Below are 27,704 nucleotides of genomic sequence, written 5' to 3' on the forward strand. Positions count from 1 at the left end.
TTAATTTTAAAAACGGATCGATAATGATAACATTAAAAGTAGCATTTTTGGGCCGATAAACCATGCATCTCTACTACACATAGGTGTGTTGCAGCAGGGCTGGAATTAAACTCTGCTGTGCTGCGGCCATCCAGAAACACCCTTGACACCCCTGGACTAATGCAATACTTACAAATATATTATGATGATATAATTATAGTTATTTATAATAAATGCAGTTAATACAGAGAGAAAGAGTGCATCCAGGGCTGATTTTTTTTTTGTTTTTTTGTTATCAAAGTGTCCTATGTCTCAGTTTTAAGCACTTACTCTGCCATATAATCAAACTGCATCTCAGAGTCCTCTAGCACAGCTGAGCTATTGAGCTTGACCTGAGGCAATGATAAATGGTCAACTGACTGCCAGAGAGGCAGATCACGCAGCAGGAAGTACTTCCACAGCACGGGGTCTCGAACCATTGACCGCCAGTATGTGCTGGTGCCTCCCAGTATGCAGAGGTCTTGTGGAGACAGGAAGGTCATGATGAGGAACTGCATGTCAACCTGTGTATTTAAATAAGAAAAAGCACAAAAGAATTATGTGTTGGAGGATTGTTTAATAATTGGGCAGTTGCTGGATTCTTTCTTCCTACTTTGAATTATAATAAAAATATCAATTTGTCATTTATTCATGTGATGCAAAGCTGATTTTTTTGTATCATTAATCTAGTCTTCAGTACTTTATCATGCTTCATGTTGTTTTGGTGTTATGCTTTACAAAATTAGTTGTAAACAAGAAAACTTAGTGTGTGTGTGTATATCATTTAATGCACTTTTGCTCATGTCAAGTGTAATGAATTACATTGAATAACTAGTGGACTTTTCTCTTTTAAACACTTAATCCTGTGTAAAATAAAAGAAAATCATTATAGACTATAACATTGCAACCTACTTTGAGTAAATTCACAGAGAATTTTTCCATTTTTATTTTGTAATTAAATAAAAATAAATCTACATCGGTTTTATCATTGCCCATTTTTAAAGCTTTTTTGGTCTCTGTGTGTTATTTCTCCTGTTCTCCTTGTACAACTATTACTATTTTTACTTTAATAACAAGATGCTTTGTCTTGGTAAATTTCCATAAGTCATAACCATCTATTGTAAGCATGATCTGACGCATGTCTTTTAAGGTAATTTAAGAATATGTTCAAAGCTCTAAAGACTTTGAAATCACCAAAGTTATTAGACCATTTTAAGTTGTATTTTATGATAACAGTTTTATAGTTTTGGTTAACATTCGTAATGTTCTCACAATTGTTGTGATTAGTGTTGGGGGTAAAGCTCTACAAGTAAAGCTAGTTAATAATATTACTTTTCTTATTACTTTACTTCAATACAAAAAAAAAAAAAAATATATATATATATATATATATATATATATATATTTGCTGAATTAAAATGAGTGTAATCACGTCGAATCCCACACTTAATGAGAGAATGAGCTCCCTGCGGGAACAGACAGAAACCAAGATAACAGAGCCTTACATTTATGTAATGGAAGTACTCTACATATTTTGAACACATGTATGGGGATTATAGTCTCAATAAACATTGTTTTTAAACTAATAAGACAAAAATACAAAAGTAGCAAACACATTGATTTTGAAATATCATTAATCTGTATTAAACCTTATTGTCATGTCTTATTGCCTACATGTACAATGCAACGGAAATGTTGTATACATATACTGTATATTTACAGCATGTATAACATCAGGAAGTTCTTAAAAGGTAACATTGTTGTACTATTTTACGTTTATTTTTTTAAGTAAATGAAGGTTATAGTGTGTGATTAAATGCATAGCTCATCTATTAAAAAAAAATAAAGATACATCAAGCCTCAGTTCGGTATGAAAAAGTAACTTAAAAGTAACGCATTACTTTCCATAAAAAGTAACTATGTAACTTTTTTGGGAAGTAACTTAATATTGTAATGCATTACTTTCAAAGGTAACTTTCCCCAACACTGCTTGTGATGTCTGCATATCCGAAATATGTCCACTCTTTTATTTTATTTTTTCTCTTACTGTTAATCAGTAGTGTAAAGTACTTAATTACAAATACTCAAACTACTGTAATTGAGTAGTTTTTCTCAGAAATTGTATTTTGTTAAGTGGTTTTAAAAAATGTGTACTTTTACTTTCCCCTAAGTACATTTATAGTGCAGTTTCTGTACTTTTACTCCACTACTTTGCTTCAACCTGAAGTCACTACTTGATTGCTTCCTGTCTAAGGAGATTAGAAAAATCAGTCTTGTGATTCCTGTCCAATCAAATCACACATACAGTTGAAGTCAGAATTATTAGCCCCCCTGAATTACTAGCGCCCCTGTTTATTTTTTTTCCCAATTTCTGTTTAATAGAGGGAAGATTGTTTCAGTTTCATTATTGTTTCAGTTTCATTATTTCTAAGAATAATAGTTTTAAAAACTTATTTCTAAAATATTTTTTTTTCTCTTTGCCATGATTACAGTAAATATTATTTTACTTGATATTTTTCAAGACACTTCTATACAGCTTAAAGTGACATTTAAAGGCTTAACTATGTTAATTAGGTTAACTAGGCAGGTTAGGGAAATTAGGCAAGTTGTTGTATATTGATGGCTTTTTTCTGTAGATTATTGGGGGAAAAATATAGCTTAAAGGGCTAATATATTTGTCCCAAAAATGTTTTTAAAAAAATTAAAAACTGCTTTTTTTCTAGCTGAAATGAAACAAATAAGACTTTCTCCAGAAGAACAAAATATTATCAGACATACAGTAAAAATTTCCTTGCTCTGTTAAAAATAATTTGGGGAATATTTAAAAAAGAAAAAAAAATCTAAAGGGAGCTAATAATTCTGACTTCAACTGTAGAAGATAAATCGCATTATAATGAACTACCTCAAGACATGTGTGCTTTATAATTGCAGCAAACTATTTGAAAGATTTGAAAGTGTCCAAGAAGATGTCCAAAATCTTTACAGGCATTGACCCAGAGACTGTTTAGATGCATGTCACTGATGAGAAGACCACAAAGAGCACAAGACATCAATATGACCCCAGATTGTCGTTGTACCCTAACATCATGGGGACGTTGCATTTTGTTTGGAAATGAAAATCGGGTTGGAAAACTCTATGTCAGGCCAACATCAATGTCCAACCTAAAAGCAACCAAATATCAACATCTAATGACGTTACCATTATGACGTCTAGCAGATGTTGAAATTTGGTGGCCATACCTGATGAATAAATGTCAGTGTTTGAAGTCAATATGATGTTGGTTTAAGATGATGGCTTGACGTTGGATTTTGATCACTTTCTAAAGTCCTAAAAATCGACCAAATATTAACGTCATTTGAAGTTATTATTGGACAAAAAGATAATGTTGGCCCTAAATGCTGGCTATAGCCATTGAATTTTGGTCACCAGATGTCACAACCTAAATCTAACCTAATATTAGCGTTTAATGACATTGTGTGCCTGCTGGGCAATAACTAGATGCACTACAGAATGTTACGTTTACACACATCCACATATTGCATGTAAACGCATCAGTTTTTATAGCATAATACTCTCTACTCTTTAGTACTTTTGAAAGGTCTACTTTTTACTTATATTTTGAGTAATACTTACAACAGATACTTTTATTCTACTTGTACTACATGCTTAGGGAAGTAATGGTACTCTTTCCACCACTGCTGTTATGTATTGTATTAGTATTTTCTTACTATTACTTGTAATGCAAAATAGTTTTAAACAACCTGGTATAATGATATCAGACTTTTAACACAAGACATTAAAAAAACATTACGCTAAAATAACTCCAAATGGAAAGCTAAATTAAATAATGTAGTGAAATTAAGTGTTAATGTATATTTTTAATATGATGCGTAGTGTTGCAGAATGCAGTGTCATGTTGTGACTACCAGTAGCCTACTAGTGTTGCATTACAAACACAATACGAGCAATAATATACGTTTAATATTTGTCAGATTAAAAAAAAAAATGAATAAAATAAATAAAAACAACAAATAAAAATATATAACGTTGTGAAAACTCGTCTCTTACCGACAAATTATCCAGAGAGGCTCCCATGGCATCATCACTTGGCCCATCACTTTGCTCATTTCTGTGTCTTCTTGTATCAAAAAATCTATCTCTGATACTCCTGAGACTTTGCACGACTATAGATCGGCTCAACATACTGATGACACTTCTTTATAAACTTCTTTATGTAGCCTACCTTCTGAAAAGAGCAACAACGCGGACTCATTTGCTTAATTTCTTTATGTTTCAGTCAACTATTTGATACAATTTCATTTGAGCAAGCTAATGCCGTTTTATTTTCCCGGAACTGTCAAAAGTTACACGTCTCTCGTGTTTTCATAGGCGTGTATGCAACGTCACGTACAGTAGTGCATTATGGGAATTGTAGTTTTGGAATACGTATGAAAATGGAAATAAATCACGGTACATTTAAGTTTTGTTTATTGTAATGTATCTAATAAGCACTTTAACATCTCCATTCATACAATATAAATTTTGCGTTGCATACCAACTTATTTCAACATCACAATTTTTTTTTGGGCGTTTTATGTAGGCCTATTTATCCATTCGAAAGTGATTTATTTCCACGTTTAAAATATTGCATGAATAACATGATATTCTTTTTTATTTGAAGTTGCCAATTGTCCTCCACAGCAGTAAAACTACTTAATCGCATCACACTCCTTCGATTCGTTTTTTTTTTTATAATTATTTTTATTTATTTATATATTTATTTATTTATTTATTTATTTATTTATTTATTTATTTACATAAAACAGGAAAACGCCAAAGCACTTTCAATTTGTGATTCCAAAATCACAGTTATTCAAGCTAATAATGAGATTTTAAGCTCTGCTGTAGTTAAAACATTGCTGTTATGTTGTCTAAAAAAAATTTAAGCGTTTCTCTGGAAAAAAAAAAGCTCAAAACGACAACCAGCCACATAGGCTATACACTAGAGATGCGCGGATGGGCTATTATTTCATCCGCAACCGCATGACAAAATTCATCATCCGTCCGCCATCCATCCGCAGTAACATTTTTGATCAATTTTTAAAACCGCACCCGCCCGCCATCTGCTGATTGGGCTCTTTATTTGAATGGCTTATTCCTTTTTTTATTAAATGAATGTTTCTTTATTGATCATTATAGAATAGAGAATGACTTTAATGTAGACATGCAGTTAATCCAAACGTGCAAGTCATTAATTGACGACGCTTTGAAGTTACGCTAAAGATACGAGGACGTGTCTTTTCACTTGATTCGATTCCTCGGTCCTTCAGTCTTTTCCTTGCGTCTTTCCCTCGTAACGTTATCCCGGTGGGGTGGAAACACGAGGAAAGAAAGCAAGGAAAGGAAACGAGGATGCACAAATAAGAAATGAAAAGCACCCGAGCTCTCAGAATATCAGCAGTGAACTCCGTCTCCAATCGGCGCACAGGGACAAAAATAAATAAATAGCCTAAATTAAACGCACTGTACTATACAACTTTTTTTTATTGTAGCCTAATAGAAAACGCATTGACACATCATTTCAACATGCTGCTATTTAGCCTACTACTAAATGCCTATTTCACTTAATTTTTTAGTAAATAGATAGAATAAGTCATTTACATTATAGCCTAATAATGTTTACATTTGTAGTTGTCCATAGCAACCCCAAAAACGTACCTGCTTGCCTTGCACATCTAATTAATGGGCACAGTTTTTCGACTATTTTTTATTTTTTGCTGTGGATGTTATTGAGCTTGTAGAAATCGGAAACAACACAGTTCTGCGACACAGATGATCCTTTATTGATATCTCTATCAGACAATACCTATTTTATATGCCAAAAGAAACAACAGGCAGTAAAAAAATATTAACATAAATATCTTAATGTAGGCATAGGCTATAGTCGCATGCTTTGGCAAACAGTTGAAAATTTTTTAATAAAAACATCATATCGTGCCTAAACCTTGTAGGCTCAGTCACCCCCACAATTAGAAATTAAATTAGAAAAATAGATATGCCATCCCTCTTTGAGCGAACCTGACCAAGCTAAAGTGCATGTATGACAAGTGCCCCAATAACCCATGGACTTAGGATCATCCCCATTCCCCTCAAACTTGAAGCATAACGAAATACTACGCCATTAAATTTGCGACAAAGAAATTCTGGCAAAATAACCTTAGCCTCGGAACGTAAAAGCGAGGCCAACATGTCTAGAATAGAATAGGCTAAACCAATATGAACGTAAAGTTATCAGCTGACCGAACTCAAAAGTTTGTATTGAACATATTTGTAGCCTAAATAACATAGGCTAATTGGTTTAATATGCCTGACCTTAGGTCTAGTTTGATTTTTTCTTGGCACAATGCAGGAATAAAATAGCATCTACAGTGTCAGGATTCAGACGGGAGCGCCTGCATAGCCACTGCGCCCTGCTGCACTGAAGGAGCGCTCGCTCGCAGCACTTGTTGCTGAAATGCATAGAATTCTCTTGGAAAGGTTCTGTAATCGTGGGAATGCCTGTCCTTATTTCTCCCAAAAGGAAAGTAGGTTTTCCTCTGCTGATCCGTCTATACGGAAGTTTGTAGAGGAATACTTCTGTACACTTCATCCAGAATTAATGTATCCGATTCCACCTCCCATTCTGTGAAGTCAGTCGTAGGCTTTTTCGTTGGTGCGCCAGCTATGAATATAAAACAGTACAACCGCCCGCCACCCGCCCGAATTTAATTAAAATATTATTTTTTCGTAACGTCATCCGCCCGATCCGCGGTTTATCCGCGGAGTCCGCGGCTATAACCGCCAACCGCGCATCTCTACTATACACGTTAGAGCTGTACATTGTACAATATTAGGATATACAAGATGAGCAAAATACATACCAAATAAAAATGAAGATACCAACTACCTCAATTTTACGTGTATCAAAATCATCGACAAAATACAACAGTCACAAACGTATCAAAATAAAATGTATTTTTGTATTTTGAAAATACTAAATACTTTTACAAGCGAGCACATTTCTTTACAAACCTTTTACTACTTATTATCATAATCAATTTGACAATCTGTAATATATTTTATCATATGCATTTACGTTAATCTAAAACAATAAAATATCATATGCTCATGAGAGTCTATATTATTGTACTGTTGTTTGTGTAAACTTTGCATTTTACATTAATAAAGGACATGTCATGTTATGGATAATAAATGAGATAATGCTTTTTGTGTGTGGAAGAATCTGTCTTTTGATTTCACAATCACTGGACTGCAGGCTGCATAACTGGACTGCTGAAACACTCACAATCAACATCTAATATTTCATAAATGTATCAATTCAGCATTTTGAAGAGGAATAGTTCACGCGTAAATAAAGAAATAAATACTGAAGAATGCTGAAAACAGCCATTGACTGCCATAGTATTTTATAATGACACTACTGATGTCAATGGCTGCTTTTCCCCAACATTCTTCAGAATGTATTGTTTGGTGTTCAACAAACGAAAGAAAATCATAACATAAAATGTATGATTAAATGAAGAGGAAATGTACATTTTTGGTTGTACCATGCCTTTAATTTCTTAATGACATCTTAAAGGCATAGCATGTAAGACTTTTACATAAAAATAGTCAACACCCCTTAGCGAACACCAGTACACCATCTTTAGGTGTTTTATTATTTTAAAATACTTCTGCATTTACACCTGCAGCCCTGAGGCTGACACTAAGGAGGTTTTGAAGCTCCTCATCCTGTTCTTCAGGACTGATTTTTTATTCCATCTTATTACAGAAGCAAAGATGCTGATGCCGAATTGTACACTATACTGCCATTACATTAGCATTGACCACCTGCTTAATTTCTTTTTCTGATCTCAAGCCTTTGCAAATAACCGAGAAAGCATCAATGTAAGGCCGAATTTTTATGAAGTCACCATGTAGACTTCATAAAGTATTTTACAGTATTTTAAAAATACAAAACACTTAAGTATTTTGATACAAAATATTAACCCATTTTTGTCAACCTCATAAAATGCAATTTACAAAATACTATTTTGTATTTAAAATACATATTTGAAATACATGCCCATATACAATAAATACTGCCCATCCCTGCTAACGCACTAATGTATTACTAAAAATGTTCAACAAACTGTCAACACAACTTCTTACATGCTTCTAAGTTTAACACATTCTGAACAATCAGTATCAGCATGACTTCACATTTGCCTACTAACATGTTGCTAGCCTGTTTTAATGCGTTAACAGGTTTTAATCCTAACCCTAACTTATAAGGATGCTTATAATGGAAAAATTACTTTCATAAATGGTTTAAACACGGTAGTGTGGCAACAGAGTGTGAATATAGATAGTGATTAATAGTACAAATTAATTATATTTGTTATAACCACACCTCATAAAAACAGCCTGCAGACACTCACTGGGGGAAAGCTCCGCCCATGAGTGACCATCTCTCGGATTAGCATAAACAGTTGAGTGAAAAGCATCATTTTTTTTTTTTGTTTTTAAATCCTGCAAAAGTTGAGGTCAGTGAATGCAAGAGACATTATGTGGAGTTTTATGATGCACAAATTTATACTGTGTCTCCAAAGACTGCCTTCTTCTGAGCCTTTTCTTTTGACATTTAGTTTTTCAGAGGTTAGTCCTGTATTAAACTGGCTGTCATGCCTACACGATCTCATGATCTCTAACATTTTGATTTAGTTGCCAATTCAAACAATTTAGTGTGATTTGCTTATCCCCGGATATGTTTATGGGCAGAGTTGGGTGTCACGCTTCCTCATTAAAAATTGCACATTTCTGTCAGACTAAACAAATTTCTTTACAAATTTATAGAATTAGCCACTAAACTGAAAAATGTAAAATACTTACGTTTCCTTGAGAGATCACGCTGGCTATGCTAAGGCACAGGCATTTGTAGCTCCACCCTCTTCATAAAAATCACAATCACATTTTAATTTAAAGCACCAATCACCAAAATGCCACAATTTGGATCAATCAGTAAAAAAAAAAATACTGTGGGGTATTTTTGTGCACAAATTCACATACAAACTCTATTGACATAAAGACTTATTTTACATCTTGTAAAAAGGGGCATTATAGGTCTTCTTTAAATTACATTTGACAGTTAATCAATTCAATGATTTTTTATTTAAATACTTGTTTTCCCTAGCTTATTTTATGAATTTAAGTTTGTACAACAACAATATAAAGATTAGATCATAAAATGCAGAGTCAACTCGACTTAACACTGGGGTGTCCAAACTCGGTACTAGAGGGCCGTTGTCCTGGAGAGTTTAGCTGCTATCCAAATCAAACACACCTGAAGCAGCTAATCAAGCTCTTACTAGATAAACTAGAAACTTGTGTTGAAGCAAGTTGGAACTAAACTCTGCAGGACATCGGGCCTCCAGGACTAAGTTTGGACACCCCTGACTTAACACCTTTCAATAACTAACAAGCAAATGATGATTATGTTTATCTATTCTTATTCTACAGTGAAACAAGCTCATAAAGTATGACTCACACGTTCATATTTCAACATTTCTTAACCCAAAATTTATTTCAATGAAGACATAAAAAACAAAAGAAGAACTTCATTTTAAAAAGAATATGACCAAAAAGTTTAGCTTTTTTTTTTTTTAAAGTATACTATCAAAATATCCAAATCCCCATCTCTGAACATTACATCTGGTCAACGAAAGGAATAAAGATGCAACTTTTAATAAGTGAGCAGAAGAGGTGTCATATACAAAGATGTTATTAAAAAGAAAAAGGTCCATACTTAAAAATGGTCACGAATACTTAAATATGCAACATATATCTGCATTTTCCCCTCCTTTGTACCATTTCTTTTAACATATATAAATGACATATATAAATGTAATTAATTAAAAATAAATAAATAAAAATTAAAATAAATAAAAAGTTGTGATGTTTCTCGGCTGGAATAGTTTCTTTTTTCTTAAACAAATAGTTATTTGTTTATATTTTACATTAGAAGTATTATTCCACATTCTCAGCGAAAACACACATCCAGAAAACAAATCTGGACTGGAAGATAAGTGCCGTTTTTTGTTTTCTGCATTTTTCTTTTTTAATCTTTTTGTGTTTACTTTTTTGTTTTTGCTAGCTTCAGAAGAATGACATTGCGTGAACCTCCTGCCCTAAAAGATCTCTCCGGGTTTACTGTAAAATACTAAGGATCTCCTTGGCATTCTCTGTGTTCCAGCCCTGACCCTGAAGTGGCCCCTCGCATGCCAGAACGTACTTATGGAGGATTTGTGTGCCAATATCTCGGAAATGAAGCCTGTCCTCTTTGCGCTCTGTGGTGTCCATGCTGCAGTCCTCATATTTCACTGCCCAGAAACACATCTCTCCAATGTACATCATTGTAAGCAAATGAGTATCAGAAAAGATACCTAATGAGGAAAAAGATGAAAGAAAAACAAATAAGCAAAATATTAAATCAAGAATATAAATACACACACTTATAACATTTTATTAGCAAAAAATTATATTCTTCAACATAAATGTTATTTTACACTAAAGTTTGTCGAGAAAGATGTTGAGGTTGGCTTGATGATGAACTGCTAGCATTTTTTCGTATATGGTATAAGACAATATGTTTACATTCAAAAATCATAATATTACTGGCTAATAAGTAGACAAACAGAATGTGTTCTGGCAGAAAACTGAATAATATGCAAATGCGTAGATGAATAATGTACAATTCGATTTGAAAAGTTTTATTTTATTTTATTTTTTTTATTTATTTTTTTATTAGTATATGCAAAAATCATACAAATACAAGAAAACATCAACAGATAACAAATACAAAGCAACAAAACAAAAACAACAACAATAGTTAATAGCTGACTATATCGTTGATGTTTTTGAAAAGTTTATTATCTTTCTTTTAGTGGATGTATAATATGAGAGACCTGTTAGAGCTGTTTACTTAACAAGTGGTTCTAATTAGATTTGCAAATGTTAACCTGAAAATTTATGAAGTTTTTTACATTGAATTTTATGTTTTTAGTCGCCATCTGCTATACTCTTTTAAAGTCAATTTTTATTATTCTGCATAGAAATGGTAAAAAAAAAAACTCAGCAGATTCTGTCTGGCCCTAGAAATAAGGCACGCACGCCTGCACACACACACCATCTCTCTCCTGAATGAGCTAAACACATGAATGAGCTAAACAGCACCACTGCACAGAAGATGCCACCTCCACCTGGTGACCAGGTGATGTCTCCGTCTCCGACAACTTTATTAGACAACTTTATTCACTAGTAAACTCAGACATTTGTCATTATCATATTATATTCAACATTATATAGGCTGGAGTAGGTTTACTGACACTGTAAACATTTATTTTCATGCACAACTCAGTTCGCTATAAAAGAAAAAACATATAAAATGCTTGTAGCAATCATAACTGTAGAATGCGATATGATTATTTAAATGAAGTGCTCGCTTTCGGTTTCAGTTTGACTGCTAAGTGATGTTCATACTTGGCGCGTGGCTCTCAAACAATCACTCTGTGCCACAAAGTGAATATTATTTACAACTTTATTACCTGTTACTATGCAGGTTCTGTTCACTAAAGTAGACACGCGCACATCTACCAAGTAGGGCGCGCACCCGCCCTGTCTGTGGTAAAAGCTCACGGTCAGCAGCTCACGCTACGTGTGATGGCTGCGAATACAGCATTATATGGAGACAAAAATGACATTTTTAGGTGAATTATACCTTATGAATACAGTATGTGACTCTTTAAACATTATTTGGAGGTGTCCATGTCGCTGAGCAATGTATGTGAAACAATGAAAAGACTTGTGCAGCCGTCTTTCCTTTTCTCCTGAACTTGAAAATATGATTGGCAGAATCGTAGAAATGCTGGATTAAGATTGTCTAGGGGGTTGAATCAAAATCGCGATCTTTTTTTGATTGTGCAGCTCTACTTTGAGCATTACTATGGTAGAAGGGGAAGTTACATGCTCTAAAATATACAAAAGTTATATATTATGAAGTCATGAGAAAAAATAAAATGTATGGTGTTCAATATTTGTTTTTCCATATACAAACACAGGAAAATGACATTTTATACCACAGTCATTTGAAAGTCCAAAACTGCGTTTGTATCCGATTAATGGTATCAGTTAAATTATTAAAAATATTGTTTTATATGTTTTAAAAGTTTGGCTGCATAAGGGGCCGATAACAATGAATGCGCTTGTTGTGTTGAGACCTGTAGGTGCATCTTCTGAATGGTTTACCAACGTTTTGCCGTTGCGCGCTATGTGCGCTCGACTGGAAAAAGTGTTACCTCAGTCGCTCTTTTTCACTCTTCAATCAAATGAAAGCAGAGGCAGGGTGAAAGCAGTGTTTGTGTTGTCAAGACAACTACAGTGAACTTTTAATGATGGAGGAGAGACTTGTCTGCATGACTTTAATCTTGAATATCAAAATGCTATTAAAAATTACAATTATAACAACATTGATAGGAACACGTGCGCACATACGGCTCAGCTGATTCAGTCGTTTCCTAGTGGCATAAAAAATGAGCACCGCACTCCTTTTTTAGTTGTCATCAATAAATCAATGCGGTGCGCCTCCGTTTTTGGAATGGAAAAGCGCGTGCAGAATAGTAGCTTGCAACCACACGTGCCTAGATGTATGTATTAAGGTTCATTGTCATTGTCTTCCATTACAGGCAGCGCACGCACACAAAGCGCCAGTGAGACAGAGGAAATAAGTCATAATCCTTATTAAGACAATCTTTAAACTAATAACTAATATTAAAATGTTTACAGAGGTTTTGTCATTTAAAATAGCAGAGGATTAATTAAATGCAAATTTTCTGTGGAGCCATATATTTGAGGCAGCCTGATATTTTTATTTAAAGAAAGAAAAAACATAATTGGACAAACAGCATATGCCGGTTCTTAAAAAGGATTCAGTCAGCGTTTTCTTTTTGTAATATAAATTTGTCATTTCAGTGAAATGACCAGGATTTGTTTGATTTATTGTTTTTGTTTGGCTGCTGAAACGCAGGTGCGTGAAGATGCTCTTATGTTCGATATGCTGTTGGCATGCTAAAATAAATAAGTATTTTAAAATGCAATATTTAATGTGTCAAAAAATAGGCACGTCATTTTTTTTATTAAATCATATTTTAATATTAATCTGTAAACGGTTAACATTCGCTTAACGAGCGGTGGTTGTCTGTTGGCAAAATTAACCAAAATGGGCAGTTTCTATAGCTCTGGTGCTAAACTCAAATAATATAATTCTTTAGTAAAGAATATAACAGACCTATAGGTATACATGACAGACGGCACAATCTAACTTAAACATGCTTGCTGTTTGAGCATTCGTTGTGATATTGTCCTTTTCTTTTTAATATTAAGATTTTTTTTTTATCTGCAATAGGCTACAATTGACATCAAAGGTAAAATAATCAGCCTTTTATTAAATTTATTAATTTCATTAAATTAAAGCCTGATATTTTCCTGCAAGTCTGATGCATACTAAACTAAACCGTCTGATGCCAGTTTTAATAATCCCTCTCCAAATCTCGCCGTGAGTGAGACAGAGAAAGTTGAAATCAAGGTCCGCTTATGCTTCAGTGTCAAAACACAAACTGCTCTGATAAATAAAATATTAATTCATAAAATTACAGTGAAAAATTCAGTTTCAGAGTAGCCTATATTAGGCTAAATAATTTTCTGTTAATGTCAATCTATACTGCGCTCGTCAGTTTTACTTCTATTAACTTAATCAACTACTTTGACCACAATGGGCCAGGCTTTAAAACTATTCGCAGCACTTAAAGAATTTCTTTTAAAAGAAACTCAGTCTGGAGGATGGGAGAACAATCTTGTGAGAATAATCCTACGGAGCCGAGCACAACGCGTCTTTGCGAGCAGCCGGCACTTGAATGAAAGCGCTTGATGCATCGGAGACTGGTATCCGGTATTTGCAAATAAGCAGCTTAGATGGAAGAAATAAATGCGTTGAGGATCTCTCCAATGCATTATTGAGGCTTTTCTAATTAAACATTTCAGGTAGGCCTACTTTGTGAGTGAAAAGCAACATGATGGAGAAACAGCAATAAAATTAACTCCTGCTGCAGGTCAAAATGAACCCATTTAATGCAAAACTAAATGCATTTCTCCACTAAGTATTTAAACTAACAGGAACAAATAGTCTTGGAGAAAGTTTTTACTGTTGTCTTAAATGACAATGAATGGAGAATGATTGACAGGCGCAGCAGCGGGAAGCGCTGAACTGAACATGAATTTAACCATGTGAATATTCATCTGTGCTTCACATTAAACTGTAGAATGGCTTCAGAACATTTGGGATATAGTAGGCTTACATGACAACGTTCAAGTGGCTTAAAATAGGCTACCTTCATGGCTTAGTTGGCTTAAACACACAATATAGCGCACGCGCAAGATCGCATTTGGATCGGTACCAGCTGAGCGATACCAGATCCAGCAAAAATATGCGGTATCGAACCGCTATCCGATCCAAGTATCAGGATCGGTGCATCCCTAGTGCCGATTTATAAAAAACTTTTTCAACTGTTTTTGGTTTGATCGAGCACCTGTCTTTGAGGTTTTTCTAAATGAATGCACACTGATGTTTTTCTTTTATTACACAACAATGTTTTGCTAACAACTAGTGCTGATGAATGCCAATTGACCCTTCACTAAGCCCCACCCTCCTTAGTTACTGTTGCTATGCCTGTCAAGCTTCCGTGCCTGGCACGGCTTTTACAATGTGTGTGCATCGGTGTCAGACATTGCCAGGGATATAATGTCATTTTTGGTGAACAGGTGAGATATCCAAGAAAGCCAGACATAAAGGACTGTGGTATACATTACAGGGGTATATTCACCACTTAATATGCAACCAATTAGAGAATAAATCAATCAAAATTGAAGCTAGCTTAGCCTAGCCGCCTCATACGGAACATTCAAAAGCTTAGCTCATGCTAATATTTCCCTAAAGAATTAACTAAACGTTCACGTTTAGTTAATGTACTGGTGGAAACGTGTCATAAACCTAGCCTAATCCTAATAGACGAAGCCCAGCGGCCGACTATCGATGTGGTGTGTCCCGGTCCAAAGATGTACATAAACCAGTACCTTGGATCTTAAAGTGATGACAGTTGTTAATCAAAATTAATTAAGATTTAATAACTTTGAATAACACTTAGAATTGTTATTAGCTGTTCATTTTATTTATATCTCAGGACACTTACATTAACTTGTCCTAATGCTAGTTTGCATGCTATGTTTATCTTTCTTATTTTATAGCTTGTCTTGTTTTTGCTACCAACATATTTGAAATTTACAGCTTTAAGCTAGGCCATTTCTGCAGTTTTTTGCCCTACTGTAAAGGTTTTTAGTAATAAATGCAAAGTTATGCCTCCGCTCTGACATATTTTATTTATCATTTCTATTTTACTTTACGTTAATCCAAAAACTGGGGCTTGGAGTTTTTAGGCGAGGCAATACATCTTTATACTGGAAAATTTTGTGCATTTTAATGTTATATGAAAATCCACACCTGCAGTAACAACACAAATGCTTAATCTAGAGATTTCATCTCCTAAATTCCCAAGAAAGCTTTCACAACAAAAAGTACATTCACAAAGCCGTACCTTCTGCCAGAAAATTGGCGGTTGCAGAGTCATGAAAAACCACACCATCGTTCAGCTTGACTGAGTTCCTCACTTGTAACATTCTCATTAGGTAACGCACACCTTCTTGAAGACACTGTGAAAACATGGAGCATTGCAACACTTAATGCCCACTAAAACTGGCATTGTGGAGCGAGAGGATGGGGAAAGCACCTTAAGGAATGTGGCTTTGTTCTTCTTGATCCATTGCTTGCGCTGGTGAAGTGTGTGGCAGTACATATATAATAAAGCCCCACGTCTCCAGTATAGGCACTCCAGCAACTCCAGTCCCAGCACAGACTGCACCTAATCCAAAAACCAGACCATCACACTTCTGTTACTCGCCACATATAACAGTTTTATAATCATTAAGTAATATAAATAAGAATGATTCCGAACACCCACTAGTCATGACACATTAAAATATGCTAGTGAAAGTTATGCATGCTAACTGATGGAATAGCATAGTAACTGCAGTATGAATTGGCACATTTCCAAATGGCAGAGGTGGTCTGAAACCAAAAATAATAAGTAGTGGGAGTAGAGGCCTTAGTCAGAATCATTAGCAAATTATAAATGCAAATTGTTTCAAGAAAAGGGCTTCTACAGAAATACAGCACCTCTTGAGCAGGTACCAGTCGCCCGGCTAACACCTCTGGCTCTGTCAAATCCTGTAGTAACTGCTGGATTTTAAAAGGGGATGAGTCCTCAGGAAACTCCTGGTCTACAAGCTTGTTTTCCTCATAGAATGTGATGTCCAAAACGACCTGCACAAATGTGGGTAAAATATGAAAAATGCAATTACACAGGGTCTCTGCAGAACTTGTAAACTACCCTTTAGCAATTAAAGCCTGCATAAATAGAATGAATGACTGCATGTGCATTTATTTTTTGTAAATAAATGATGTATTGCTTTTTGTTTTACTCAAACAGACTAGACCACAAGCATGCATTTGATGCACACATGATAACGGCATATTAAAATGATTTTTTATGTATGTATATTGATATGCATATATCAAAAACTTATTTTTGTATAAAATTTTCATTATACTAATAAACCCAATCAAGATTGGAATATAAGTTTCTCATATTTGGTATTTCATTGATGTTTTGCATTTATTTACTTAAATTTTTATAATAGGACCTTAATATCTTGTTGATACCAATAAGTTATGACAACGAACATTTTAATAAAGTGACTCATAGATTTTTTTTAAATGAAAAATGTTTAAACCTAAATTGCAAATAATTGAAAAAAGTAGTGAGCTACTAAAAGTACTTTTTCTATATTAATTATAAAACAAATAATTTCAAATACCACAAATATTAATAAAATCATATAAAACCGTAATTTTAAACAAATTATTTTTCAACATCAAAAGCAGAAGTCAAAGTCCCACAATGCAATCTGAAAGTGTAATGGAAAAATAAACCAAAGACATTGAACAGATTTTTTTTTTACATTGTATCATCTATATCAGGCTTTATTTAAAAACCTTTTAATTTTCAAAGAGTTTCTTTCCGGTGACAGTGTAAAATTAAAAGCCAGAAATAGTGTATAATGTAACTAAAACACCAATTACAGCCCTAAAAAATGTGTCTTTTTAAATTAAAACAATTCCAAAAACACTGCGGCAGTTTCTCAATTTGAAGAACAACCTTGAGATCTGGCAGCGAAGGGTCTTGCCAGGATACGATGAAAGAAAGTCGGAAGGAAGCAAGAACAAAGCACACATTTGTCATCTTGATGCTCAACTGACCGTCCCCGCATATTATAAAGTTACTGAATAGCACCACACAATGCCCAATGAATAAATCAAAACCCACAGATTCCAAATCATTGATTTACAAGTTAAAATTATTTTTACTTACCAAGTTATATTACAGGTTTATATGTGTCCCTGGACCATAAAACCAGCATTTTTTTTAAACTGAGATACTAAATGCTGAATGAATAACGTTCCATTGATGCATGGTTTATTAAGACAGTACAATATAGACTAAACTATTGGAATATGGAAAATATGGAATCTGAGGGTAAAAAAAAAAACTTTTTTAAAATATGTACGACAGGAAATTTACTATATATAATATTGCAAAGATTTTTGGAATAAAATTAAAATCAATAATTTTATATCTATCTTTATATCTACAGTATGCAACAAAAGGCTTTTTATCTGTATAATACCAAAATATAAACACTATGAGATAAACATTGCAAAAATTCCTCAACATATTTGCATTTGTTTAATTCCTTAAATTAAATATCATTAACCAAAAAACATTTTTCCATTTTATTGCTGTCAAAATGAATACATACAAGAACAACAATGTAATTATTGCAAACAAATAAATGGCAGTACCTGTGTATAGTCCTGCAGCAGTTTGGGAAGGCTACTGCTCTCTCCTCCATGTCTATAATAAGTTTTCAACTTGTCAAGTATGGAAGATGCATTCTGTAAGTAGTCATCATCTAGGGAGAGAGAGAGAAAAAAAACATTTAATATAAGGAGGCATGCAATAATAGGTTACAGCTAATGGCGTAAGAAAAACAGTTGGGGTTTTATGAAGGTGAATAGAAAAACATTTAAGAACCGGTAATACTCATTTTATGAACACAATATGCTATTTAAGTGACTTTTAATTTTTAGTCAGCCAGCCTTAGCGCTTCTGGTGAATTGTCTTTCCATTATAAAATTGCCACCTTTAAGGTGGCACTTTAAAAATCTGTAATTTTCACTGTCTGATAGATATAAAATATAAAGTGGGTTTCAGACCGAACAAGAAGCACTGCATTCAATCCCATTATCCCTGCCATGTCTTCAAAATATAACTGTTTATTTTACCAAAGTATATTCCATGGAATTTCAGTGCTTGCCTGCTGATCCTGATGGTGCTAGCGGTTACACTTCTGTGGTGTCTCATCTCATTTTATGCTTGAACTAAATGAAGGAACGCTAAAGTTTATTTAACTGAATGTATTTTAATTACATTACTACATGGATGCTGGAAAAGGAACCATATAAATTTAAAAAATTGGCTAAAAAACTCTAGCTGTGCTTATTTGTAACAAATTTTAACCAATTTTGCTGTCAAACATTATTAAAATGTATCTTTTAATCACACTGTGACAGACATTGCATCTTCTTCTGTCTGATTCTTATCTTCTCGAGTAAATCAGAATTAGCCTGAGAGGCAAAACAACAAAATGATGAGAAGACTTATTTCTGAGAAAATGATTAAAAATGAAGCAGGTATATAATTTAAACAAGAACAAGTAACTACCAATGAGCTCAACTTCATTCAGAAATCCTTTTCATACTCCACTGACATATGCTTCCAGATTTTCATTCATTCAATGTTCTTCAGGTTCTCATAGATGCTTTGTTTTGCATCTCAAGTCTCTTCATTTAAGAATGTTTGGATAATTACACTAAAACTTCAAAACAGCAGAAGATTTCTACATGTATGCACCATTTAAAAAGTCAACTTTATGAATTTAGGACTTTCTGCTAGGGCTGAGCAATTAACCAAAATCAACATTTAGATCCTATATTGATCGAAATCGATTGAAAATAAAGTGCAAGTTATTTATTTTCCACTTTTTTTAAGAAATAAAGTGACTGTTTTCAGGCAATGTGTGTTTTTATTTCAGTTGTTTAACGTTGATGTTCAATCGAAAATCATAGATAGTTGATTAATTAAAATCAAGTAATGCACCCTTCATTTAAAAATCTCTCACTTGTAATATGAGAGTAGGCATGGGCCAGTAAAAGATTGTGATGGTATAATAACCTTGAATAAAAATATCCCGGCTTCATGGTATTGTGATTACTGCTCTAAAATATATTCTTTTTAAATGTCTGGGTAAAAACTAAAACATTTGAGAAACATTTAAAATATTTTGGAGCAGTATACATGTCAGGGAAAATAATTCAAATTAATTATTCACTTCTGCTGTCTTAATTAGTTTCAAAAACATTTTTTTTACCATTTAAAATGACATCTTTGGATATCTTTTCTGGAGATACTGTTGTCCTAAAAAAAAGTACATTGCACATACAGTGACTTATGAACAATATTGAAAAAGTTGTTGATGGTTTTAAAACCTTGACTTTTCAAAACAGCGGTACACCTTGAAAAGGGTTATCATCCCATGCCTATATGCGAGCATATTTCCTGTAAAAAATCTGTCAGTGAAATAAAAAGGCAAAAAATAAATGCAATAATCGTTCATTAATCATAACCGAGTTGAAATGTTAAATTAAGATTTTGATTTTAAGCCAAATCACCCAGCTCTACTTTCTGTTATGATTCTTTTCCTTCAGAGTCCTTTTAAGAGCCTAAAACAAAGAAGTGCAAATTAAGACCATTTTTTTGAAGATTGGGAGAAATTTTGAATATGTTCTTGTAAACGTCTCATCCTAAATGATTTTGTGGAATCAGGGTTAAAAACTGTGACAAAAGAGAGAAACAGATTTTGATACAAAACATTAAAATTACAGCTTTAAGAGTCAAGACAAAAAGGACACTGCAAAAAATGAAAAAATCAATAAAAAAACATTTACACATAAACCACACTGCACTCTAAATAAACAGATAAAAATCATATGTTTCCACTCTACCTGATGATAATCATATTAAAACATTAAAAGCTCTAAGAATACATTAGCATGTGTGTAAGTTAAATATTACTGAATGTTTTTTTTAATAAATAACGAAACAATCTGCATTCTCTATATGTAAATGACCAAATGTGGAATAATAAACCTCTGTTTTGTTTGAAGTAGACATATAATTTATAAAATGTGTCTACAGAAATTATTAATGTGGGACCTATAAAATATATGCTACTCATGGTTACATTTTAACATCCCACTGCAGAATAACATTGCACGATTGCAATGTTTACATTGCGTTATGTCACTGCACGACCTCATACGACTTTACTCAGTTTATGCAAAGTGTATCTAACTAACCAGCAAAAATTAAACATTACAGCACACAATAAAGAAGATTTTGCTTTTAAAATAGCACATGGTTTGATATTAGTACTACGGTGTTCTACTCTGCTAGTTATTCGAACATTTTCTCAAACACACAGGTATCAGAAGGACAGGGAAATGTTTGTTGTGGATCGCAGGAATGCTAACGCAGATAGGCTAAGCTAACTAGCTAACGATGACAACACCGGTCTGTTCGGCCAACGAACATGCGTTTTCTACAATAACGACAGCCTGGTTTTGCGCAATTGACGACACGATTCCCGTTTACCTGGTTTCTCCGTCCGAAGAGTGGCACACTTGTTGTCTAACTCGAAAATCCTCCTCTCCAGCTCGACGCTTCGTCTGTAGTCGTCGGCCATGACTGCAAACGACAGTCACGTGACGAGCGCGCGATTACTCACGTGCGGAGGATTACTGGGGTGTTTTGTTCTGTCGTTTCATTCATAAACTTAGAGGCCTGGCGGTTACATCAAAACAAAAGCTTACTTTGTTCATCCCTTATGCGATTGATCCTTATTATACACTGCGTTTGATAACAGTGGATTGAAATGAAGCTTGGCAGTAGTGATGATGGATGTACGAGACTCATTTCCGCGAGTCGGTTCTTTTGAACAGTTCATTTTGAAGAACCAGTTCAATGTAAGATTCTTCAGATATTTTAGGCTATGACGTAGTTGTTCTATCACGTGATGTCTGTTTTCTTCTCCATAGCATTTATTTGTTTAAATTAATTTATTTTCTGGTTAATTTGTATCTAAATAAATGTTTTTTTAATATTGAAATTTTGAAGCAATGTTATCAGGTTTTTTAAAAAAAATCTCCCTTAAATCCAGTGAAACCTAAAAACATTGTTTTTGAATATATTATTAATTCGTTATAAGTTATTAAATCATTAGTAAATTATTAATGTATAATAATAATAATAATAATAATAATAATAATAATAATGTTATTATTTCCCAGAGATGGGTTGCGGCTGGAAGGGCATCTGGGCATCATCTTTTTTCTAAAAAAGTGGTGGATAAGTTGGCGGTTCATTCCGCTGTGACGACCCCGGATTAATAAAAGGACTAAGCCGACAAGAAAATTAATGAATGAATAATGTTATTATTATTAATAATACAAAAACTGTTATTATGTCACGTCTCCCTGTTTAACTGCAGTGGAATCATGAGCCACCTTGGTTGAAAATAGAAAATAACCTATTTTAATTTTAAATTAATTAATAAAGAAATAAATTAATTACTTTAAAATAAAAAATAAAAACGTGCATATTGATAAAACTCTTATATTCCACTAGCATCACTGTGAGGATATATTTTAAAACTCTGCCTTATTGAATCTTGATCTACCCCGAAAGATCCATCACGATTCGTTAACGCTGAGCAACCGATGCATTGAAAAAAGAACCGACTCATAAGAATGAATCGGAAACTGCAAAATGGTAGCGTGAGGGTTAAATGCAAATAAGCAAATCGAGCCCCCGACACTCCCTCAGTTACCTCATCCCCGCCTATTTGAGATCAACGAGGGCATACTGTCACCATCATTCACTATACACAAAATTAGGCCTGTAATTTGCAGAAATGGCGACTCTTAAAGCGCTATCTAGAGCGGAGAATATGCTCATCAGGAAGGTGACAGCGACGATCAAGACGAACATCCCGCGATTCTCCGTCGGCAAGGTCAGTGTTTACAAACAAAACTCGGTGTATCCGAAATTTAGCATGATGTCCAACGTGTCGGTGCTTCTATTTTGGTCGTTTGTCAACCTTGCTTTCCATTGCAGATGAAAGATGGACGTTTAGATAATACAAGGAAGCTGTGAATGTATGGATGATGCTGGAAAGGTGCATGCGAATGAATGAATGAATGAATGAGGAATACTGCAGCTTTTTTAGTATTCTGTGAATTACATATGAACTCAGAGATTAGTAAAAAGTAATTTTGTGTTCTTCAACAAAGCATTAAAAGACAATTAGCATAAACATGACCTTGATTTTCACAGTCACAACCATTCATTCAGGTTTGTTTTCTGTTTGTATGTTTCATTGTTGACCTGGGAACACGTGGTCACTAAGCAATTTTGGTGTGTTTCATATACTGTTAGTAATATTTTTTATTTAATATTATTACCTATTTTATTTGTTAAATTCATATAATGTATATTTTTGTAATTTGTATTTTTATGAATATAGCAATAGCAGTAATTCATTCTGTAAAAATATTTTTATTAAAATCAACACTATTTCACTATAAAGAACCATTTGTGTTAGAAAGATACCGGAGGTTGTAAAAATTCTTCATGGAACCATCAATTCCAGTAACGATCCTTTAGTTTTAAGAGGGATGACAGCACTCTCTGTCAAACCTTTCATTGGATAGTACCCCAACTCTATTCTCTCGTTCTCTTTTGTTCCTCCCACTATTTGGCTTATTATATTATATTATACTTTTATATTTAGACTAACCTGTTATAATAGCAATAGTTCCTAGAACCAGGACTGCAGTTTTCCAGACAGTGACCACTAAGATAGGACTGTTTGGAGTCATATACAGTAGTTATGACAGTCTCAGGCGATTGTCATGTGATTATGAGGTTCACTGAGTTGTTCTGTATGCATATAGAGCAACAACCTTCTGTTTCCAGGAATAACACTGTTGAGGGCGATGGTGGTTTGCATCTTGAGTCTTTTTTATAGGTTATTTGATCATCATGACTCAGTTTGTTTTATTTGGTGTAACTACTCAATGCTGTTTCACATCCAAAACAGAAGCAAATGAATTATTTATTGAGGCGAAGTGATAAGCGATCAGCTGTTTCCTCTCCTTGTCCTTTGCGGGAGCATTTGTGAGGTCAAACACACACTGTTGTGTAAGCAAATAAAGATATAAATGAAATGGATGTCTTGGCTCAGCTCCTGGGGTTTATTTGGCATGTGAACGTCAACACTGGACAATAGTCAAACTGCTGTAGATTGGAGGAAAATGATTGTGTTTCACATTTTTTAATGATCGAAACGTTAATTATTTAGAAATCCATTGTAAATTGTTAACATCTGCAGTGGAGTAAATGGAAAAGTCCACCATTGGTCATTATTTAATTGTTATGTCATTATTTCATAAATTTGATTCAGTGGAATGTTTGGCAGGAAGCTTAAAGGAATTCCATTGTAGTGTGGATTCATTGACTGCCAGTTTCAAGTGCTTTCTGAAGTGCTTTATTCATTCATGTCTATGGTTGGCAGACGTGTGGCTGTTACTTCTCCACTTCAAGTCAGAGGTCTGCACAGTTTTATTCGGACCCTCTAGACGCCGTCAAAGATATTCCTAATGGAGCGACTGTTCTTGTGGGAGGTAAGGGATATGATTGATTATAAAATATATCTTAATCATTAACTGTCTAATTATTAGTTTGACATCTGTTGTTTATTGTGTTTTTAAAAGAAGTTTTTTATTCTCAACAAGATTGCATAAAAATACAGAATGTTGTACAGCAAAATATGTACAAAATACAATACCAGAATTACTATTTAACATATTTTTTGTATAATTTAGAGTTTAAAGTATGCTTGCTTCAGTTTACATGCTCATTAAATTACAGAGTAGGATGTTAGTGGGATGTAATAATTATTATTATTCATAGTTAATTTATAATTACTCTACATGAAGCATGTGGAACAAGGATACCTTAAAATAAAGTGTTACCACAGATTTGATTATTAAAAAAACATTTCAGATTTTTATCATTGTTGCAAACTGTTATTATTGTGCAGTTTAATATGTTGCAAAAACTGTGATAGTTTTTTTTTTCTCAGGATTCTTTGATGAATAGAAAGTTAATAAAAAACAGTGTTTATTTTAAAAAGAGCAGATTATATTTGTCTGTTTTGATCAATTTTTTTTTTTTTTCTCCAACCCTGCACAGTGTTGCTTCAACCCTGATCAAACACAGCTAATCCAACTAATGAAGGTTCAACTAATGTTCTTGACTCTTTGGACACCTAAATTATTTGGATCAGCTGTGTTTGATAGCTGTGCAGAGCTGCAGCCCTCCATGAGTTTGAAACCCTTGAACTAGATAGACAGACAGAACTAGATAGACTTTTCTTTACTACACCAACAGGACTTAGAAGTTAAATCTCTTTAAAAATGTCAATTTTTGACTATTTTGGTAAAACAATGGTAAACATATAAAAAGCAAAAAAGTTTTTCAGCTTAGTCCCATTATTAATCTGGGGTCGCCACGGCAGAATGAACTGCCAACTTATCCAGCATATGTTTTGCGCAGTAGATGCTCTTCCAGCCCTTCCATGCCCTATGGGAAACACCCATACACACTCATTCACACCCATACGCTACATACAATTTAACTTACCTAATTCACCTATACCACATGTCTTTGGACTTGTGGGGGAAACCGGCACACCCGGAGGAAACCCACACAAACACGGGGAGAACATGGAAACTTCACACAAAAATGCCAACTGACTCAGCCAGGGCTTGAACCATCGACCTTCTTGCTGTCAGGCGATTGTGCTACCCGCAGCGCCACTGTGCAGCCCAAAAGCACATTTTGTTCGTTTAAAATAATAAAACTTATTAAGGTCATACCTATTAAATTTAATAGTTGTTTATTTAGTTTAATAAAATATTTTTAAAGTAATCTTAGTCTTGATTAAACTTAGCAATGAAGAACTGTGTAATTAATCCATAAACTAATTTTGTATTCCAAAAAAGCTTGCATTGCTATTATTAGCACTAATTATAATATTTTGAAAAGGATGTTCAAATATCAAATATATAAACCTTTACTTTTGTTTTTCCTTCTTTTATTAGGTTTTGGCCTATGCGGTATTCCAGAAAACCTCATCAACAGTCTGCTGAAGACTGGAGTGAAGAGTCTAACTGCAGTCAGCAATAATGCAGGGTAAGCCTTCTACAACCTAGAAGTAAAAACAGTGACCATCTTTATGACTCCACCATTGAACTTCTGTTATTTCTAACACAGAACCAACTTATTCAGAAGTATTAAAATCCCAAAAATACCATTGGGGGTAACATTAAAATATTTAATGTGACACATAGCCTACTATTCTCAAAAAAAAAAAAAAAACATGAACATAAACAACATTCGTGATGTTAGATTGATAATCTATTTGGAGCAATTTGAGAACTAGCACAGGAAATAACACAGTCATTCTAGATAAAATCTAAGGTCATTGAGTACAGTTCCAAAACAGCGGTTGTTCTCTAGATGTCACTACAAGAATTTCTCACTGAAATGACAATGACAATGTGTCTACAACTAGCCACAAATAGAAAGAGATTACCAGTTTGAAGCATCACACCACCTTTTTCTCAGACAGGATAAACAGGTCTTAATCTGCCGAGTAGGTTAAGGCCTACTGGTGACTACAGATATGCATACTGGGAAATGAAGGATGAAAATTCCTACTGAGTAGATGGATTTTAAAAGGCTTGCTATACAGTCTATTTATTGTCTAATCTGACATTGATGTTTACTTTACTGCTGCTATTGCAGCTGCTCTGAACATGTGATTTGACCCTGGTCTAAGTATAGGCTTGTCTGTGTTGCTGGCTTTGTTCCAGTTTGGTTTTCTGTGACTACTACATCATTGCGTAATAAGTACTGAAAGTGTGCTAGTCATTTTAATTGTGACAATTAAATAAAGCAAGTGTTGGTTGCTGCTAAAGAAATCCATTTTAAAGGCTTTATTTTCTAAAATAGTTCATTTACACCAATTATTCATGTCAGGCTGTTTGCAACAAAATACAAATTTCTTAAACTTCCGAAGGGAGTGATGAAATCCATTCTAAGTGCTTTATTTTTTTATATAGTATTTTTACACCAATTACTCAAATTAAGTTATTTGCAACAGAATACATACTTCTCAAACTCAAAAGGGCACCTTTTTAAATTCAATGTCACTCTCTTTATTATCCAGAGTTAGCTTTTGGAATACCTCAAGAGGAGATTTGACCTGTTTTGAATAGAACTTTCACTTCTCTAAGTTGTTTTTTGACTGTCTGAAGCCTCTGTTCTGGGATGTATTGTTTGTTGTCACAAACCTTGTTCTGCGAGTTCTGTATCTCTGAGGTGAAAACTATTTGGTACACCATGGAGAGACTGTGTGTGTGTAATGTGAAACCAGCATGGCAGCAGTGTTTGGCTTTAAGCATGCATTGCTCTCACAGAAGGACTCTGTTTCCTATTTAACTTTTTTTTTCCATCAGCAGGCCCTGCTGTTACTTTTAGCGCGCGTTGCTCATTACTTTTAGATAGCGTGCCGACTTGTTTTGAAGTAGTTATTGGCCACTGTATGTTGAAAGAGCTGCCGAAGCCCTGCGGCACTCTTTTGTGTGTAATTATACAACAGTTAGTTCCAGACCTAGAATTTGATTGGTCTGAAAAAGCATTGCATGTCTGTAACCCATAAATTTAACTGCTACAACACTTAAATTATTTTCTTAATTTGAATTCAATCTTTTAGACACACACTGTCATTCTGTTCATTAGTGGAGGGGATTTATTGACTTGTTTTGCAGGTTACACTGATACACCAGCAGGTGGCGATAAATTATTCTATCTTTATGACTAAAAGCCCAGTTAACACTGCGATTTTAGCCACGCTTTTGACGTCTGAGACTAATAGACCCTTTTCACATTGGTTAAAACGTAAATCTCTAAGTCTACAGAAAACAGTCATAGTCATCATCTCACTGTATCTGTAGTAAATATACAGCTGACTGGGTGAGTTCTCAATGGGGAGTTCTGTGTAGGCCGAAGTAGCTATACACTGGGTGGAGTGACACTGGACACGTCATGTAAAATAAGGTCTAATTGGGAAATCCTAAGAGATTGCTTTAATCCTAGGCTAAAATGTATGGTCTTTG

At 34.0% G+C, this 27,704-nt stretch overlaps 3 protein-coding genes and 2 long non-coding RNA genes across 11 annotated transcripts in view; 2 read left to right on the forward strand and 3 right to left on the reverse strand.

Moving 5' to 3' along the window:
- fbxo4 (F-box protein 4) overlaps positions 1–4,378 on the reverse strand; it is a 67,797-nt gene extending 63,419 nt beyond the window's left edge. For all 5 annotated transcript variants that reach the window (XM_087264880.1, XM_087264881.1, XM_087264878.1 and 2 more), the window contains exons 1-2: positions 4,088–4,378; positions 310–542 (exon numbers count right to left, since the gene is read on the reverse strand). In XM_087264880.1, coding sequence (XP_087121006.1) covers positions 310–542; positions 4,088–4,222 — 368 coding nt within the window. In that variant the 5' untranslated portion in view covers positions 4,223–4,378. The remainder of the gene's footprint in view (positions 1–309; positions 543–4,087) is intronic.
- A 444-nt stretch (positions 4,379–4,822) lies between these two features.
- On the reverse strand, positions 4,823–8,975 carry LOC147842725 (uncharacterized). Its single transcript, XR_015498108.1, has 3 exons — positions 8,701–8,975; positions 6,883–8,656; positions 4,823–5,021 (listed from the first exon to the last, which is right to left on the reverse strand). It is a non-coding gene; the product is annotated as an uncharacterized LOC147842725 (long non-coding RNA).
- Positions 7,259–9,895, forward strand: LOC147835715 (uncharacterized). The gene is made up of 2 exons (XR_015498109.1): positions 7,259–8,660; positions 8,715–9,895. It is a non-coding gene; the product is annotated as an uncharacterized LOC147835715 (long non-coding RNA).
- rimoc1 (rab7a interacting mon1-ccz1 complex subunit 1) lies at positions 9,611–21,371 on the reverse strand. The gene is given in 6 exon segments (NM_001128229.1): positions 9,611–10,500; positions 15,760–15,874; positions 15,952–16,083; positions 16,398–16,544; positions 18,144–18,253; positions 21,055–21,371. Coding segments are annotated over 6 exon segments (831 nt in total). The 5' UTR covers positions 21,146–21,371; the 3' UTR covers positions 9,611–10,264.
- Positions 21,372–22,299: 928 nt separating this feature from the next.
- Positions 22,300–27,704, forward strand: part of oxct1a (3-oxoacid CoA transferase 1a) — a 106,366-nt gene continuing 100,961 nt past the window's right edge. For all 3 annotated transcript variants that reach the window (XR_015496997.1, XR_015496998.1, NM_001007291.2), the window contains 3 exon segments: positions 22,300–22,471; positions 24,035–24,143; positions 25,626–25,716. Coding sequence is in view for 1 of the 3 variants with exons in the window: in NM_001007291.2 (NP_001007292.1) it covers positions 22,373–22,471; positions 24,035–24,143; positions 25,626–25,716 (299 nt within the window). In the remaining 2 variants the exon portion in view is untranslated.

Source organism: Danio rerio, chromosome 8, assembly GCF_052040795.2.
Source record: "Danio rerio strain M-AB ecotype USA chromosome 8, GRCz13ab, whole genome shotgun sequence".
In the NCBI taxonomy this organism is placed as follows: Eukaryota; Metazoa; Chordata; class Actinopteri; order Cypriniformes; family Danionidae; genus Danio; species Danio rerio.